This window comes from Fistularia commersonii, chromosome 26 (genome assembly GCF_037954325.1).
Source record: "Fistularia commersonii isolate RoL2024-O1a breed Wild chromosome 26, RoL_Fcom_v1.0, whole genome shotgun sequence".
Classification (NCBI taxonomy): Eukaryota; Metazoa; Chordata; class Actinopteri; order Syngnathiformes; family Fistulariidae; genus Fistularia; species Fistularia commersonii.
Genome location: NC_141309.1, coordinates 6,026,976 through 6,046,351, shown reverse-complemented (window position 1 = coordinate 6,046,351; position 19,376 = coordinate 6,026,976). Strand labels below are relative to the sequence as shown.

Below are 19,376 nucleotides of genomic sequence, written 5' to 3'. Positions count from 1 at the left end.
CCTTTCTTTGTGGTTCTAAAATAGAAAAAGAAAATAATTATCAATACTCTGAAACATCTTTTTGACATTTGCATTGAAATAATTCTCCCTCACTGGCCAGCAGAATTCAGGTTCATTTAAGAAGTAAAGAAAATAAATACATAATCTATGTAAAATAAACTTTGCGGCATAGATTGTCTTTTTTATAACATACTGCACATTTGTCATTTCAATACTTAATATTCTATTTCAGCCACACAATAAAACATTGACATTCTGTAGACAGAGTATTTCTTCAAGACTTCACAATAGTCACCGACCATGACTGCAGTACTTAGAATACTTATCTAAATAACCTAGAGAATGACAAAGTTCTAACAATCTTAATCTTGTTAACTTGTTACTCTAAACAAAATGTACAGTCTTTTTTTCCATTTTCAAAAAATAAATAAAATACATAATTACATTATGAAATGATTCAAATACTTTCCAATTTATGACCTACGATATCTTCATCTAATGCTTACATGGAATATTTCTTAATTTTTTTTTAACTGTCCTTACTTTGATTTCCTGATTACTCTCACAGTCACAAGTATGACAAAAAGGAGTCAGAAACAGCACTTTACGGCACAAAAATCACATGACTGGAATGTACAGTATGTCCTGTGGCAAACCATGCAAACACAATCAAATACGCACTTGCCATCTCAAATGCACACACTTTCATGAAAACAAAATGATGGTCTCATACACTGACGTCACAGCTACACCGTATACACTGTCCTACCCAAAGAGCTCAGAAGATACAAAGTCTGACAAATGGGTCATCAGAGGTCACGCACCAAAAATTTAACACAGCTGTCATTACAGCACACTGTTAGCTAATCACCAGGATCAGTAAAAGGACGATTTGAGCGAGAGGAAAAACTAAAGTGTAAAATGTACCCTACAAAAATCCAAGGACAACAGGTGAAAATGGGACTTTTTGAAATATAACTCTCGTGTTATATTTTGCACGAGTTAAACAAATTAATCTTACTCGAAGTTTAATGCAAAGCCCTGTAGTAGCTCTACACAGTACAGTTTCTGCTCACGTTTTCAGAGATATCCAGACCGATCATTTGGCATTTGTCTTTGTTGCTCCAGTGTTCAAGATGTGCAAAAAGTCCAAAATCTTTATATACTCATTTTAATTATGTGATGGCGTGCGGTTATTGTGTCGCGATCAAATTTGCCCCAGCTGCCGCTGTGACGAGCACTATTTCAACCGGAGACCGTTTATTGAAATGGGTCTCAAAGTAGACGGTGAGCTATTGCTTAGTTATTCCCTTGCTGTCAGAATGTGTGTTCCTCCTGCCAAAAAAAAGAACCGATTCGTCCTCCAAGACAGTTATTCTACGTTAGCTGACAGCAAGTTCCATCTAGGAAAACCATCTGGGTGTACTGATTTTCGGGGTTAATATGAAGGCCTTGATTCTGACATTCACTCTGGGCTGACATGTGCCGCAGTGCAGACAAGGCTTCTGGCAGATCCCCCTCAACACCAATCTACAGCTACTTTGGTTAAGCTTTGTTTTAATGCACCAAGGAGGGAATTTAGTCCCATGGGGTGGATGATTTGAAATATACCCTGCATGTTGCATCATGCATCATAATTTTGACTACTTGTGGCTGTGCTTACATGGAATATTTCTTTTTTTTTTTTTAACTGTCCTTACATTGATTTCCTGATTACTCTCACAGTCACAAGAATGACAAAAAGTCCTATGGGATGGATGATTTGAAATATACCCTGCATGTTGCATCATGTTCCTGTGTAATAAAGGGACAACCTGGCAGAACTCCACAGCTACGGTGACTTGCATGGCTATATCAATCTTCCTGGTGAACAAGGGAAACCGTGACTCATTGTTGACAGAGCTGAGGACGGTGGGACCTATTCAGAGGCTATAAATGTAACTGTATGTCCTTTAGAAGTTCTTAATGCAATGCGCCAGCTCCCTGTGCTGTCTTCACCTGAGAACAGAGAACAATAGGAAGAACAAAAGAACAGACTGAAAAGCTTATCGATAAAAAAAACAACAACAAAACATCGGATGGGGGGAAACTCAACAAAATAACTCAAGGCAAAAATAAGCTCTCTGAAAAGGCTATTCGTGAAAACGATGACATCAGTAACCGTACATTTTCACAATAGAAAACATACAATGCAGTCGATGCATCAAATGAAAGACACGACATTTGGCTATATGACCTGTGAAAACAGCAGGAAAGGGTGGCGATTCACACTCCTGACTCCTCAGTCTTATTGTCTTTCTTCCCGGGAGGAGACTGCTTGCTGCTGCTGCCCTCTTTTGGCCGCCCTTCGGACTTACTCTCAGCAGCGATTGTGGAGTTGGACAAAGGGCCGTCAGATTTGCTGGGCTCTTTGATTTTGGCTTCTGCTGGACTGCCAGAGCGGCTGTTGCCGGCGCCGCCGCCGCCACCGCCGCCGCCGCTGGGACGGTTACAGCGTTTGCCTCTGCGTGGACTGGGACTGCGGGACCTCGTCTTCATGAGAACAACAGTGCTGTCGTCCTCGGAACTGAAGTCGGAGCTGTCCGAAGAGCTCATCTCGGAGCCGACAGTGGGGAGCTGGATCTGTAGGGGAGCGAAAGAGAGTTTGACAGAGCCGGTTGAAAATGAAGAAAATAAAATGAAAAAGCGCAGCATAATATCCATAGAGGGAAATAAAAAATAGCCGCTGCTTAGATCAATAGAATCAATACCCTACATAAGGTAATTTCTATTCATTTGAGTGATAAAGGAATTGCAACCCGAGTACAATTTTTGCATTTATGATTACCTGGAATGGCTCTGTGACACCCACAATGGTGCTCATGTTGTTGCTATAGTAACACAAGATAAAGTCCCCTGAACCTTTGGGAAGCTCTTCTTCTGTAAAGGTCACCTAGAAAACAGTTTGTAAGACATTCACTGAATGCGACAGAACAGCTTGTTCACAGAGACTTCAGCGTGCATCCAGATTACCTGATGTTCCTGACGAAGAAAATCAGCTTCCTCTTGCTTGGCCCACACATATCCCACATAGTCCTTGTGGTGCTTGAAGCCCACCTTGAAAAGGAGGATGGAACTGACTGGTTGGTGATGCACACAGCTGGTCATTGGGTTAATTATTAACCACTTGTCTAGTCAACACCTTCTACCTTGTACAGTCCGATCCAGTCCCAGGAGCTGCGAGAATAGTTGGGTGCCAGTTTGAACTTCGCCGTGGCATCAGCGATGCTGTTCCACTCGTCCTCCACTATGAGCGTGATGAGGGGAACATCCAGCTTGTACGGGAACTTCAGAGAAACAACACATTTTATGCATGCAATAATGTAGGAAACCATGAAAACGCAGTCAGTGGCTGGTCCAAGAGGGGAACCGCAGGCTATAGAAGAACCTGCTACTGACTTTAACAGTTTACATCTCTGCAAATGCAGCATTGACCACAAAGGGGCTGTGCATTTGTAACCTGATTTACCAAGATCTCCAGTAAGTGTTGCAAAATTGTGTTTTGTGTGTGTTTTACAGTGATTAATAATTCTATGAATCCAAAAGCATGAAAATATGGTGCAGGCAGTCGTGTTTAACCAAGGGATTTATGTGTTTATGTGTTCCTCACCTGCAGGGTAAAGATAGAAGAAACCGGCTTGTGGTCGCTGACAGTGTACTCCATGTGACTTCGGTAGTAGTGCTGCGTCACTTTGGCCCCGCTGGTCAGCCCTGAGATGGAACCGCGCTTCCCCGCACCAAGACCTGCACCGGCAGCTGCAGTGGCTCGCAGGCGCCAGAGGATACGATCAGTCCAAGCTGGTTTACGCTTCTTTCCACTGGGAGGAGGACCGGATAAAACAAATTAACATGTGATTTATCTCATTGTAATAGTGTTGTCTCCCTTATTATCTGTAAGGTAGAATATTAAAGATAATTGATTTCTTTAAACTGTTTGATTATTTCATGATTATCCAAGATTTTTAATTTAACATTTTCAGCAAATTCGTTGTTAATTGTGTGAGGTCCAGCTTTTGGTGAATTCCCACCTTTTCTGCATTTTTTTAAAGTGTCTTTTGAATTTCGGGGCAACTGATTTTGCTGTGACTGCATTTTTTAAAATTTGCCCAGAAAATCTTATTGTAAAAGAGAACCTAATATACCCCTTTGCCTCCTTGGGGGAGCGGGGTCACAATTCAATTGACACATTTGTCTCCTTATGTCCCTGTCGATGTAATATACGATGGAAAAATCAATTTTAAGGGTGAAGAGTCTTGGACAGGACCGTTCTTGGGGCAATGAGATATGTAGTAAACTATTAACAGACACACAACTGGCATCACCGACCTTGTGTCATAGGTGTTTGTCCCAACGTCAAACTTGTAGGTTGGTGGGAACTTGAGTGGGCCCTCTTGGAATCCCTCTAACACCGTCTCACTGTCTTTGGCCATGTTTAGCTGCAAGACCAACATGAGTGAACATCCATTTATGAGTTTTCTTGAGAAATGAATGCCAACACTTTACTGTCCTCTAGTGGTTCAACCCACACATAACTTTAAAGAGATATCTTAGCTGTTTCCAATTTTCAGGTACTAACAACAGCACCAACAACAATAATTAATAATTTGATTTAATAATTTAATTAATATAATATAATACTTTACCTCCTCGACACTCAAGGACACCATACAGAAATGTACAACAATAACAGATTTAAAAGAAACAATGAAAATAAAAAAAAATAAAAATGACAAAAGTGGTAAAAATAATTAAAATAATAATACCTTTCCTAGATGGAAACAATTTCTCTAAGCCGGGTACTTTGTGGAATTCAAGGTTGTTTCAGGAGTTTTGTGTTGTATTATTCGCTTGCTGGGATTTCCATTCATAGGTTCAGTTACGTGAGAAGTGAAACAAGCAAGAAGCAGCTTGAAATAAAAAGATGATGCACAGCCACATTGCGATTTACCTTTTTTTATATGGCTACTTAAGCGCTATTCACTCTCAGTGACGGACTCATTGCACTTGAATTCAAATTAATTTGGGATAAAACTCTATGCCTTTTACTCAATTAGAAAGTATTTTTTCAGTACTCTGTAAATTTCCTCCACTACCCAGTCCACAAATTAAGTTCATTTATGTTTTTCTGTACAAATATTGAGTATTTCAGTATTCTGTCTGATATGCAGTCAGAACGACCTCAAACTCAGGAGAGGCAGCACTACCCTCCCTGGGGACTCAAAACATGAACGAAAACTTCCCTTTCAGATGAATGTAAAGGACAGCGCATGAGTAAACTAACTCAGCCTCGGCTACCTTGTTCAGTGTCTCTATATGGGACGTTGAGACAAAAGTGTGTGATCACTTGGGATGCACAAATGCATCTTGAAAATTCTCTTACAAGCTTTTTGCAGGTCTTGAAGTATTCTGGACATGGGAGCATGACACTGAAAGTAAATCATATCGAGGGACATTCTCCAACTACTTGCTGACTTTCTAACTTTTGAGCCGGTGAAGGGACAAGTTCACGCAAGCAAAATGTGAAATGAATAGATGAACAGGTTTCTCAAAGAGAAGTTGGATTATGATTTGATTGCAAAAATACTTTGGTCGTTATGGAAACTAAGTAGCTCTGGACATCCGATCCTTTTAAGAGAAGGAATAAACAAACAGACGAGGACACTTTCGCATTACACATAAGATCATTAAGTTTACCTGATCTTTTTCCCAAAGTGCGGAAAGTTTGTTGCCATCGATGGCTGATTTCACAACTTGCATTTCCAGGTCATCGATACGGAAATTCAGATCCCCAAGCCAGAACACCACACTGGGATAAAAGGAATTCAGACAAGAGCAAAGAAATAATTGCATTTTCTTTGCAAAGTGTGACAAAAAGTTTTTTTCAGAATCTAAAAATGCAAGGTGTCATTTTGCAGAAATACAACAGCACGCAATATTTATATGGTTAATTTTGTGACAAACTGACGCTTTAGAAGCACCACAGAAATGAATTAAAATTACCTGATCGTGTCCAATACTTTTACTTGATATTCTAATTTTATTAGACAGGATGAAACTGTTTGTTTGTTTGTTTGTTTGTATAAATCAGCGTGACTTACTCATGGTCAAGAACTCCAGTGGCAACCTGGCCTTCAAACTGCTGCTGCTGCAGGATGCTCTCAAAGTCCTCCATGCGCTGTTCGGAATTTTCCATATGTGCTGGAAGGTGGCAGTTTAGGAAGCAGATGGTGTGGCCAAATACCGACATTCGGGCACTCACTCCACCTTTATTCCCCTAGACAGGCACAGAAAACAAAAAAGTTAATAGTATTTTACAGAGGGAAGTCACGGATAACCGAAGAAAAGAGGTGTTTCTGCGGTTTTGATGAACGTTGCCCGGCAGCATATAATCATGATGACAGTATATATAATAGACATAAAGGGACTGGAATATCAGTTCTTTCACTGCACTGGTAGAATCACCAGGAAATACACTCTGTGGAGGGTTGATTGAATATTTAATGACAACATCCGAGGACGATAGTGGAGGTGGAGTCTGGAGGTGGATTATCCCCCATTGTTCTGTCAGTGTAGTCCAGCAAATATGTCTTTTTATTATGTCTGACTTTGTAACCAGCGAAGTTTATTATGGGAGATACCAGCTTCTCCCATGTCACAACCAGGAAACAAATACAAATAACCAGAGCCATTAGTGCTGCCTGGTTTGCAGATTAAAACCAGACTACATTTTCAAGTTTATCAATCATAATTTTCATAATAATAACAGTGCTATAATTTTTTTTCGTTTTTTTGCTCAGGTATTTCGTATTTACTTTGCGGTTATTCTTATAAAACCAAAGTGCGGCCCTGACAATGTAGTATTAATATTCTGTCAACTTCCTGTTTGAACTGCCCGGTGGCAAACAGAGACTTGCAGAGAAGGTAGTAAATACAAATTAAATCAATATCAGTGTAAAAACAAGGTTCTCTGATCAGCAAACTTTCAGACGAGAGAGCAACCGAGCACAGCCACTAACAGCCTTTAAATGTGCCACATTCAACATGGCTGTCACTGCTGAGCACTTCTGCTTTTATCAGACTAAGAGGGCAGACGTGGCAAACCATAAAAGACTGCCTAAATTAGATGCACACTGATCACTGAATCCAGTCTCGCAGCATCCATAAGGACTATAAATTAATCAGCGAGCTCCCGAACAATATCAGGGTATCAGTTACAGTGATGAGAGCTTCAACCTGGTGACCCCACAAATTAAATTGCATCCATATGTGCTGCTCCGCTTTGCTGTCCAGCTTCCATTACACTGCTGATTACAGAATACTGTTACTGTGTGTCTCACCCAGTAACCACCCAGACCAGTGCGGGTGGTCTCTGTCTGGACTCCACGGAGGAAAGGCAGATGGAAATACTTGGCAAAGACCAGCAGCAGTAAGCCCTGCATCCGCTGGGAGGTCACCTGAGAATCACACAAGACACGGACACATGATATTTGATAAGATAAGGGGAAATCTAGCTGAAATGAGAGAATGGGTGTCACGTCGTTAGACAGAGAACTGCCTTTTTTTATTTGCCTAGGAAAATACGTTCGACGGAAATCTGCACATCCATTCAAGCATTTCGCATTAATGAGGTCACAGCTTGAGGTAAAATATCATCGCTGAATCGTGCTAGTTTACAGGATAAATGTGTTTCAGTCGTGGATCAGCGCTTTCCAAAAACACAAAAGCTCGAGCATCTACAAGCCTTTTGTTATTGTTACATCATGAGGATCATGACATTTACGAATGCATAAATACACAAATATTCGTTACACAAAAAAAACAGAATATGCATATTGTCTCCTCGCCAACCCACCCCCCTTCTCCTTTGGCCAACACACAACAAGCCCTCGACCACAAAACAGGATCACACCCTGCCTGTAAAGCCCTGCGGGCAGTAATGGATGCGAACATCTCCACGTGACCCAAGACCCTCTTGCTTGTGTTCTAGCCGGCAACATGGACAAACCGGTTGCATAATACATTCAAGTCACTCAAGTGAACCGTAAAGTGGGCCGACTTTTTCTGGGATGTGCGGACGCTGACTACGGGTTGTGTACATCTGTGTGCGCGGCTGCACTTTGGTGTAAAGTTAGCGAGAAAGCACCTTTGTCTGCCCGGCGGTCAAAGAACATTTCACATTAACCTCGGTCCACACCGGAAGAAACGAAGCTGAGCTGAGCTGTATTTTTTGTCGTCGTAGGTAACACACATGCCAAGGTTCACGTGCCGTTGTGTTTTCCCGGCGTGTGTCCGCGTGTGAGAGAGTCTTTGAAGAAGACACGCTTGACTAAAGAGTTGATCCGTCCGTGACGAGTGTGACGTTTCCAGGCAACTCGAGAGTTTGAAGAAAGAAGCTTGGTCTAAAAATAAGGGATTTGTTTCCTGAGTCAACTCTCCGTCGACACAGCTGAAAAAATCCACACTTTAACAATATCCACATTTCCAACTAAACTTTCACTGGCCCTAGGCATGGTCTTGATCTTTCAAGTGATCTGGGTTATTTTCCAAAATGAAAAAACAAAAAACAAAAACTGTTTTACTCCAACTTTTACTGTGCAAAAAATGGAATACAATTATTTTATTGCCATATTGTCAAGATCTGCCCAAAATTGATTCAACAAACCAAAAAAAAAATTCATCAAATATTTTGTTACTGGATCTGACAGATTTCCCAGGGAAGGGATCACTTTGATATTTCCACCCCAATGAAGCAATCTAAAAATAAACAAACACTAAAAAGTGAAATTCGTGTGGTGTAGGCCCTGACAAATACAGTCTTGGCATCTGCGCTGTAGCTGAAACAGTAACAGACACCATCATCGGCTACTGCAGGTAAACATCTGGAAAGTGTCAATTACACCATTTGTTTATGAGTTAATCTAATTTTGCAGTCTCAACCTGTCAAGTCCAGACGGTATCGTCCGAGTCTTTAGAGAACTACCTCAGAGCATAGCGAGCAGATGGGGTGTTGCGTTACTACACGTCTCTCAAGCAACCTCCGACACCCCTGTCTCCGTTTGGCATGCACACAAAGAGAATATAAAATCCAAACTACAACCATTTTGATGAAGGTATAAGTTATTGTGTCAGGCTATGAAGGCTGGAAGACAGCGTCAGTCTCGCTGTCAGAGGAACGTCAACACTGACAACAATGTAAGCCAAAAATAAAACAGCACCCTGGGAGATATCAAGCCCTTTTAGCGTGACAGCTGATTCACATTCAGAAGGTTGATTGTGTTGTTCGCCGTGAAAAATGCCAGGCGTCGTTGCCCCCCGAGCCAGGCAGACCAACAAAACACAATTCCACACTTATGATATATCAGAATCGGACGTGCCTTTCACGGAGTATGTTGGCTCATACAAGGGAGTGAGCTAAAGTTTGCAGTTACACCTTGTACTGGCGTGAAGGTAAACAATGGACTGATATCAGGATGAAAACAATAAAAACACAGAACAACACGACAAAATACAGCCCAAAGTTTCTGGCTTTGCTGCATGACTTTTGAGGGTTTTGTTGTTGCATGTGCAGAAGGTTTTAGTCTGTATCACACATGTTCTCACACAAGGTGAGGGAAGATGTCCCAGTGTTGGTGAGTTCATCCGGTTCTGGAGTTCCAGCTGTGCTTCGGAGGGCCATCTCCTCACGGTCCTAGCAGAATTTAGTTTCTGCCTGCGAGTCGGGAGAAGATGAACCAATGGTGGTCCAATGGTCCAGCAGTTAACTAACATAGTCTCCGAGTGAGATGTGAGACTGTGACATCTGTAAACCAACTTTCATTTGGCCAAAAGCAGCTTAATCACATAAAATATACACATTGACTTTGCTACAGACATGAGCCAACCCTAAACATTTGAATATATCATTTGTAGTTAGTTAATTTAATCCTTTTCTACACCAAATCATATTTATTATATTCCTAGAGTATTGTGAGATATTTAATTACAATTGTTTTGACCGATTTGACGGCATCATTTGTCCACAAGTCTGAAAGCTTGAATGTAAAAGATGAAAAAAGCTAAATTTGTGATTTTCACTTATCGTGCAGCCGTGTTTTTCCTCTCACTGGATGGAAAGATGGAAGGACAGAAGCCAGTTATCAGACAGTCTGTGCACGATGAGGTCGGAAGACAGCGAGAGATAGAAATCACGCTGACATTACACCCATGATAGAAATTATCACCCCACTTGCTGTTCGGGGAACAAAATGAGCCGAAACAGCCGCCCGCGGGAAGCAGAGATCCCGTCAGAGGACATGTTATGCCCATAAGTCCAAGGTTGCCTCTTATAAACATGAGACTGAGCATATGTGTTTATGAGAAAAAGCCATTACTAACCAGCACATATCCAAAGGGGCTAAGTCTCTCCATGCAAACCTCGCTCCACTGGTCTGTGAAGAGGACATCTTTCAGCCTTTTGTTAATCATAGAGTTCACTTCCTGCAGCCTTGGAGAAAAATAACACAACAATGCACAAGGGTCAAGAGGCGACGGAGACGGAGGAGAGCGGGCTGGAGCATTAATAAGAGAAATCAGTATCGTTGGGGGGGATGCTCAAAAATGCTCATTAGTGTCACAGTTTGCAGTGCCGATGTAGGACATGCAGGCATAAACGGACTAATGGGAAGTTTAATTTGGAGGAAACTGGTTCACCACCAAAACACTCACCCGATGATGTACATGTCCGTGTTTCCATCACCCACATTCAACCCCAGCAAGGATGTGATGTCATCGGGAGGCGTGGCCGAGCCCACGTTCCAAGTGATGATGTGCACCCTGTTTGGAGGAAGTGATACACAGGGTTTCTTATCGACACCCTTCTTTAAGAAAATGATGATAGGAAAATAAATTATAGTACATCCCAGTGACATCTCAACTTTCCACTCTGACGTATTATATACCAATTACACCAGGAAAATTATGGTAATGAAACCTTAGCTTAAAAAGATTTTTTTTCCTCTAATGGAGGCATCATTTTGAGTTGAAATGCAATTAAAATCATTTAAATATAATATTTGTCTCTTTTCATATTCTTCTCTGAATAGTTTTCAGTTTTAATTGACGATCACACATAGAAGAGTGACAGAAACACAGAGGACAAAAGGGGACTGAGCTATGAAGGAACACGTCGCAAATTTAATTCAGAGGCAACACTCAGCAGTCACAAAACATTTGTCCATTTTTGTCTCCACAATATAGACTTTTTTTTTACTCTTTCTATGACTCCAATTTGTTTGAAAGTAGATAAAGATTTTCATCATTTGAAAAATATATCAATGCTGTCCTAGATCTATATCGATGTGATGTGGCTCCATCATTATTGTATGGGGTGGCTGAGGGTGTAAAATTCACAAAACGAGGCATTAAAACTTAATTTAGTTTTCTTTGTCAAACAGTCCGCCCTTAAACCAGCAGTGTTGGATTCTTCAAATCTAACTATATTCGCTATTAGGATTTAGTGTCAAGAGATATGCTACCTCTGTGCTACTTGCATTGCAGCAATTTCCTTCAGAAGTGGGGCTCGCCACCGGCAATCAAACCACTTCCTGTGTAACGTAGCTTCAGTTTTAATGACAGAAGAGCGTGGGTGCTGTTTCCAGCTTGATAAGATGCATTGACTTAGCAGCGGAATTTTCCAAAACTTACATTCCAATCAGTATAACACTAATCCTGTACACGCTATCATACCAAACTGTGCCGTTTTTTCCTTTAAAACAGGTACATTTCACACATGTAATATCTCCTTTAGTATGTTTTTTTTTCTATGATTCTCATTATGTCCTTTTGCCGTAAGAATCTATACCAACAAATTCCATCTGGCAAATTTCAGTGCGCTTTTGAACGTCTCTGACTGAGTAGGTGATCATTCTATACAGTCTTCAATTTAGCAGTATCTTGGTAAACCAATCCCAAAATGTAAATAACATGTAACTTAAACCTTTGCTGTGTAAACAAACAGTGGGCCTTCTCTGTGATCTCCTGGCTGTCATTCGGCCTTTGACACTGTGTTGGAGCACTGAGGATTAATACTAAATCTAATAGAGATGACTTAGATACTTTATCAATTAAATTCGCGTGATAACATTTTTGCCAATCTGTTCAGATATTTTGCAATGTCCTGAAACACAGATGCGAATAATAATTTTGCCCCAAAATTTCTGGATAATTACTTTTCTTGTGTTTGGATTACTGGTAAGACTGATTATTAGACGAGATGATAATCGGCTTCTTGGTACGACAGTAACACACTTAAGAGGCCTGCCATTAACACCGAATGAATGGATTTGAAGATTTAGAGATACCGCTAACTTTGTAGAGAAGATTTTAGCCGGCCTCACATCCTCAAGAGACGATTGTTATTGACAGTCCCGATACCTAAACTTAGAAACGATCACAGTATGACATGATGTGACAAGACAAATTTTCCTCAGCCGTGCAGGAATGAAACTGTGTGAGGAGACGTGCTGAGACACGAAAGCGGGGACACGAAAGAAGGAAACTTGCCTGAAGTCTTCCATGGTTTGGGCCTGAGTGTCAGCTGTCCCTGCAACAGACAGGGCTCTCTGTGCATGAGGGTTCAGGTGAGGAGGCAAAGACCTGCTAACAGGGGGCTGTGGAACGGAGGCGGCCCTGACCGCAAGGTGCCCTGGCCCTTTCGGACCGGCTCGGATGCCTGGCTCCGCGCGGTCTCCTTCGCGGGGTTGAACAGGTGACGAGCTGACGGGCTCGGGATGGCTTCCCGCATTTCCATCAAGAGTGCTCTCTCCCTGCTCGACCGCTTGCGTGGCTTTCGCACCGGTCTCGGCTTTCGGCTCAGAGATGTCGACAGAGCCTTCGATTCTGGCACTTCTCTGGGGTCGTCGGGGCCTGCTGGGGGGCAGACCAGAACTGGGGTCCGTAGATGAAGCCGCTTCGTCCGATGGGGCGGCACGAGCAGCCGGAGTTTCTGCCACTTTGCTGGGGTCATCCGCTTCCACACGGCTTTGGCTGACATTATCTTGGTCCATTTTTTATGATGTCTGTGAAAGAAAGAAAAATACGATTGATGGCATTTTTGGGGATGACGTTAACATAATGTAAAATACAGACTGTGATGCTGGAAAACTGACGGCAGTGTCAAGCCAACTAAACAAGCGGTTGCAGTGGTAGGTATTTCCATTTTATTTGGGTGACCCTGTGGTTCATCGATTTACATTACAAAAGAAAAATCTATAATGTAAACCAATTTTTTCATTACAGAAATAACAAGAAGCTTAAGAGACAAACACCTAGAAGCTAAATTGTTAACCCTTGTGTTGTCTTGCGGGTCAAAAGTGACCCACTACCATGTTTAGCTGTAGAAAAAACACCTTAACCTATTTTTTTCCAGCTTGAAATTTCATGACTCTTCCTAAAGAGACCCCATAATTAGAAAAAGCGATACTTCTTTTTTGTTTATGTTTCCATGTGGGCTGTACACCACCAGGGTACAAAGATTGTCTTACGGGTCATTTTTGACCTGTAGGACAAGGGGAGTAAACACAATTTTAATATATTATATTATTTGTGGTTGGAACAAAATCATTTGTTAACTGTAACATTATAGTTAATATTAGCACTGACAAATTACATGGAATTGTCTTAGGATATCCATTTGTGAGAATATAATAATATACTGTCTATGCATAATAGGTTATAAAGGAAAAGGAGAGGGAAGAGGCTCAGAAAAGAATGACAATCCAATTTCTACCAAGAAACCTTGGATAGCACAACACGCATCCTCTTTCTGAAATTAGACGCTAACCCAACTGACATGCCGGCCAATGTCATGAGATCCTGGCAACCAAGCACGACAATGGAGTCAGTCATTCGGAGGCCGACCATCAGGAACGGTCAATTACCTGCCGCTTGCAGCCTTGAATGCAGACTGTTGCATTTGTTCTCAATGCCATTTGGCAGGAAAAAAAATACAGTAATTAAAAGAACACCCTCGGGGCAGAAGGACACTAGAATTGTCTTGTTATCTACTATAAGATCATTCTATGGAGCTATTAATGGAGGAGTTGTAGGACATAAACCTGGCCACAGTTTGTTCCGCTGACGCTTATCCTTACTTGCCTGTCCTCCGGTAACCACGGAGATGCTCGGTCACTTCATATCAGCTCTCAGCACCTGCCACGCTAACACGAGGGTTCCTTGCACAGGCCACCGCGGCGAAAGTCAACGGTACGGAATAAACAGCGCTGACAAAAGTAGCTGAAGTGAGAACCAGGCAAACACAGGGTTTCCGGGGATCGGCTGTGAATGACGAACTAATATATTCAAGTGACATACATGCAATTTTTTTAATAAATGTCTCCTCTGATAATGATTGAAATGGACAAACATATTCCAATCTTACCCTGATTCGATATATTTTATCAAATAAATGCTGAAGGTAAAGCACATTTCTGTGGAAAATATGCTCAACATGAGCTATCTTCATGAGCCATCTAAATATTCCCGAGAAAGCTGATACAAATTCCTGAAACAACATATGGCAGTAAGAGCATTAGAAAGCAAAACCATGACTCCATAAAAAAAGGCCGCTTGCCCACATGAGGGAAAAGGGAAATGGAGAAAGCTGTCAAAAGGAGAAGCTGTGATGTCACAGCGGGAGATGGAGAAGCTGTGCTGTCACACTGGGGGAGGCTGTGAAACGGTCCCTTCCCGCCGTGTGGAAGGGGAAACACAGTATGTAACTTGTGAATGTCACAAAGAGGTAGATGAATGATTACCCATCAGATAAAGCGATAAGTGCAGAAAACATGATGCAAGGCCAAGAGGCAGAGAGGATCCTTCTGCGATAACACAAAACCGTGAATTTTCTTGTTTTACTTTTTTTTTGTGAGGAGGGAGGCCCCCAAGGAAAATGAGTCAGTGCAAATCTGTTGAAAAATGGTGTTTGTTCTGATGTTGTCTTCCTCTGCGGGGCACATAATTGGGGAGCACCGAGTCATGTCACTAAAAACGGCTGCTATCGGCTTTGTACAAACAAGCAATTCACGCGTGTTACATTTATACATTTGGACGTGCACTGGCGTTAAAACGGTTGATTTAGGGCCAAACAAGATGGCGCGTCTAAACAAATATCCGGCTAGATGGAAAAAAAATATGACCTTACAATATTGGAGGTCACGGCTAAACATTAACTCTTCATATCCCTCATTTGGCAGAAAGGGTGTCCGGTGGGCATTTTCTTTGTTAGCGTAGAAATTTATCCTCTGCTTGGACAGATAGAACAGAGCTCCCCCCTGATTGCTCAGACGACCTTGAAGAGGCAAAGGCCGTGACTTTCATGCAGAGAGGAGGGATCCACTCCACATGTGTCCACACACATGGCATCTTAGTCCAGAAATAACCCGACCCTTGTCCAGGGTATAATGTATTCCCTGCGTCCGTGTATGGTATTTAGTATGTGTGAGTGTGTGGAGACCGGGGTTGCACGTGGAAGTGGGTGGGTCCAAAACGAGCCGAGGGAAGAAACAAGGGGCTGAGAAACAACACTGAATATCACACTGTCTCTTTGTGGAATTTCTCTGAATTGATCCCCTTGCACTTCCCTCCGGCACAGCTATTTTCCCGAGCTTTAATCCCCCTTGTCTCTTATCGTCCCATGTCTCTAATCCGCCCCTCCACCAACTGTGGTCTTCCATTTTACCCACTGTCCTTGCACAGCCATTGAATCATTGTGACTCTTCTCCACCAATTTTCTTTTCTTTTTCCCCTCCCCACTGTTTGGCGGCTAGCGCACTGTTTGCCTGACCTAAAATCGTCCCGTTCTTTTTCTCTCCATCGTTCAGGTGACACTTGCGATCCTCTTGTGAGTAACTCCGTGTTGTCTCCTTCACCAAATCTCCCTGCCGCCACAGACGATGACGTCAGGTTGCCACGGTCCCGGCAGCTCCCGACACAGCAATTGGACATAGATTGCTATCAGCGGTAACGTGCTTTGTATTCCTGGGAAAACTAGAAGAACGTGTGGAGAGGATGACGGCGAAGCTATGAAGAACAATGCCTTCTAATGGGTGGGCTGTTGATAAAAGAAACATCAGGGGACGAGTTGGGCACAGTATTTAGGACTTGGCGAGGGCAAACATTAAAAAAAGGACATCTTAAAGCCTGATGAAGATAGACCCTCCATGTTTGGGATTATAATGATGTACTAGCAGCACATTTTGTGAAAAAAAAGATGATATTGTTTCACTCTGTCCACCATCAGAGTCGTCAAAGCGTTTTACAATACTGCCTCACTCATCCATTTACACACACTTTCCCATCGGGACGGCCGAGTCAGCAAGCTGCAACTGAAAAGAGTCAATCGGAGGTTCAATGTCTTGCTCTGTAACACTTGGACACATTTTTCTTTCCCGCTAGCAAGAAAAATACTGACAGAGTGCACTTAAAATATCTGACAATTGCGTATCTGGATGCATATAGTGCTGCAGAGAAACGTTTGCTCTCGGGAAACAGTCACAACCGATGACCATTTCAAATTCTGCTCGCGTCCGCAGATATCAAAAATACGTCACAGCGCTTACATGCACTCTCCCAAGGGCGTGAGAGATGCGAGAGCCGGATGGAATGTGGTGTAACCAAAACAACAAGCTCCAGAAAATCCCACCCCCCCTGGAGTTGTGACAACATGGACTACTTTGGATGACTGAGAAAACAGTCATGTTTGTTTTTGTAATTTTTCCCTAAATCAACAGTCACCATGCATTATCATATCTTAAATCCCAGCTCTACAATGGTTCACTTGCTTGCCTGAGTCCACAGTATTAATCCCATTTTGCACACACCTGCTGTGTCTAATGTTCAAATTACAGCCAAGCAGGGTGCTGGTGCTCAGGGCCTCCGGGGCCAAACTGCTCTTTCAAAGAGATACTGTGGTTGACCTGGGCAGAAATGACATCGGCAGCTGCTGCCACAGCTGTAACTTGCTCCTCCACGTTCTGTTGCCACGGAAAATCACTCCGCTGTATCTCATCATCCCGATCAGGTCACAGCCTCGGCTGCGGGATCATTTCTCCGGCCCTGCACTGAAGAAACGTGCTGACGGCACACACTACCATGCCTGGGATGCAAAATGAAATCGCATTCAACCTATTAACTGTAAAAAAAAAAAATAATGAGTTGAAATTCTCGTTCAGTCTTTATTTAAGCCTCTGTGCAGAAATAATGTAAAAATCTTGCCTCCGATAGAGTCAGATGTTGAGAAACCGGCCAGCTGTGCGTCCTTACTAATGTTTATAAGAGTGGGGAACTCGGGTGAAAATCGGGTTGAAGAATGAAGAAGTAAATGAAAAATGCAAACATTGCAACGACAGAATACATTTCCTCTATTAGCTGTCCTGGGTGACAGACAATCAGGGAACTTTCATTTTAAAAGAGGTGTTCTGACAGCCGACTGATTCAAACCATGCACATAGCTCTACTCGTCTTGTGTTTACCTGCACACAAACCCTCTCCCTTGGCATTGACACAAAATCTGTTGCATCAAATTACACTGATGCATGAAAATCTCATTAAAAATAACTGTTAAACAGTCAAATGAATGGCACGCAGGAGTAAATACCTAACATTGCCAGTTTCACTAGATTACTATAAGCATTGTTAGCATGACAGTTATATGAAATATTTTTACAAACATGCTTATCAACCTTACGGCTATTCTGAGGATATGTTGTGCTATGTGATGGACAGTAGCTCAACTGAAATAACGATGAGTAACCAGGTCCTCTTCAGCGTTGTAGATAATGTTTGACCCCCGGTCAGGATAATCATTTACATACAGTAATAAAAATGTCTCCGTCGGAGGACAGCAGAAGCAGTTTGGCCTGATTACACTGCTGCTTCAAGGACAATGTTTGAGGAAAAAAAGGAAAAGAAAAGGGTGATTTTATATCAGTGTTCTGCCACCATATCACACATCAATGTGTTTGCATTACACATAAACATATAACAGTGCTTTACACATATTAAGACATCGGATACACTCATTGTGCTTTTCTGCTGTACTCCCCTTCCCTTTAACTCTTATAGTACACAAACATGATCGGATTTTGTGAAAATAGAGCAGATGACACAAGAAGAGTGTGTTTTAATAAAGACATAATTCGCATAAACAGAACGAGTCCATTGCAGCCTGATGGGTTTTAACCCCTGACGTGACGCATGCGTGTTGGTGTTAATCATGACCTACCTGTGTTGGCACGTCTGTGCGGAGGGTTATTAAATCCGCGGCGGTGTGCTTCGGCAGTTCGCAGGTGTCCGGGCGTCGGTGAAATTCCTGAACAGCCTCTCCGGTCTTTGCGAGACGCCGAATAGATAAAACAAACACTAAACTTTCCGATTCGTCGGCTCCGCGGATGAAACAGTCGTCATCTCAGCGCCTCCCCGGCGGGGACGCGACGGAGGAGGAGCAGGTGGGATGTGGACGATGCTGGAGGCAGATCTGACGGACGGACTACATCTCTCGCAAATGTCACAAATGGCCGCCGTGGCAGATTTTCTTTTTTTTTTTTCTTTTTCCTCTCTGTTTCTTTTGTCGAAGAAGCAATAGGTCGGCGGCGCACTGTGTGTTTTCACCGTGTCCTTCAAAACCCTTGGCCAGGCCGTGCGGTGCGCGTTGGCGCTTCCGCAAGAAAAGAAAAAAAAACAAAAACAAAAAACGAGCGGCTGCCTGTTGAGATCCGCCGCTCGGATCTCGGGTCCCACGCTCACAGAACCGTGACGCGTAGACGCGGAACGCCGCGCCGAACCGGCTCCCGTTTGTCAGCTGACCGGACGCCGGTTTCCAAGGACACCACGGGGCGCGGTGATGGCTGCTGTCACGGTGCGAGGTGTGTGTGTGTGTGTGTGTGTGTGTGTGCGTGTGTGTGTGTGTGTGTGTGTGTGTGTGTGTTTTGTAACTTGATGCCGCTCTATGTGGTCTCGGTCTATCACGGCACGATAGCGCCATCTAGTGGCCGTTAGGAGAACTGCATTGTATCAGTCATTAGAAGCACACTGCTGTGTTCGAGTCCACATGAAGTATGAAGGCAAACAAAATACTCCAAAAATACCATCATGCATGGCTAATTTATTTTTCTGGAAATGTAGAATCTCCACAACGTTACTTAAACCAGTCCTTTTCCTGATTTGATTTGTTCCAGATAGGCAATTGGAGGGCACAGGGGGTAGCGCACGCATCCAAAGATCCAAACATCTATAAATAAACTGTACAACTGTATAATAAGCTGTGCATGTACACAAATGGCTGTACATCTGTAAATATCTGT

At 42.6% G+C, this 19,376-nt stretch overlaps 1 protein-coding gene across 1 annotated transcript; it reads right to left on the bottom strand.

Moving 5' to 3' along the window:
- Window positions 1-1,671: 1,671 nt before the first annotated feature.
- On the bottom strand, window positions 1,672-18,820 carry inpp5jb (inositol polyphosphate-5-phosphatase Jb). The gene is made up of 13 exons (XM_086174031.1): window positions 18,299-18,820; window positions 12,580-13,094; window positions 10,744-10,851; window positions 10,414-10,522; window positions 7,377-7,493; window positions 6,138-6,313; window positions 5,734-5,845; window positions 4,366-4,475; window positions 3,650-3,857; window positions 3,189-3,326; window positions 3,013-3,096; window positions 2,828-2,932; window positions 1,672-2,622 (listed from the first exon to the last, which is right to left on the bottom strand). The coding sequence occupies exons 2-13, from the start codon at window positions 13,080-13,082 to the stop codon at window positions 2,266-2,268; spliced, it is 2,127 nt and encodes a 708-aa protein (XP_086030157.1). The 5' UTR covers window positions 13,083-13,094; window positions 18,299-18,820; the 3' UTR covers window positions 1,672-2,265.
- Window positions 18,821-19,376: the final 556 nt, after the last annotated feature.

Excerpts from the sequence above, each read along its gene's own strand:
- inpp5jb (XM_086174031.1), bottom strand. The coding sequence starts at position 13,082 with ATGGACCAAGATAATGTCAGCCAAAGCCGTGTGGAAGCGGATGACCCC. Across the intron at positions 7,494-10,413 it reads GCCCCTTTGGATATGTGCTG|GTGACCTCCCAGCGGATGCA; the intron begins GTTAGTAATGGC and ends TGTGATTCTCAG. Across the intron at positions 2,933-3,012 it reads TTCTTCGTCAGGAACATCAG|GTGACCTTTACAGAAGAAGA; the intron begins GTAATCTGGATG and ends ACTGTTTTCTAG.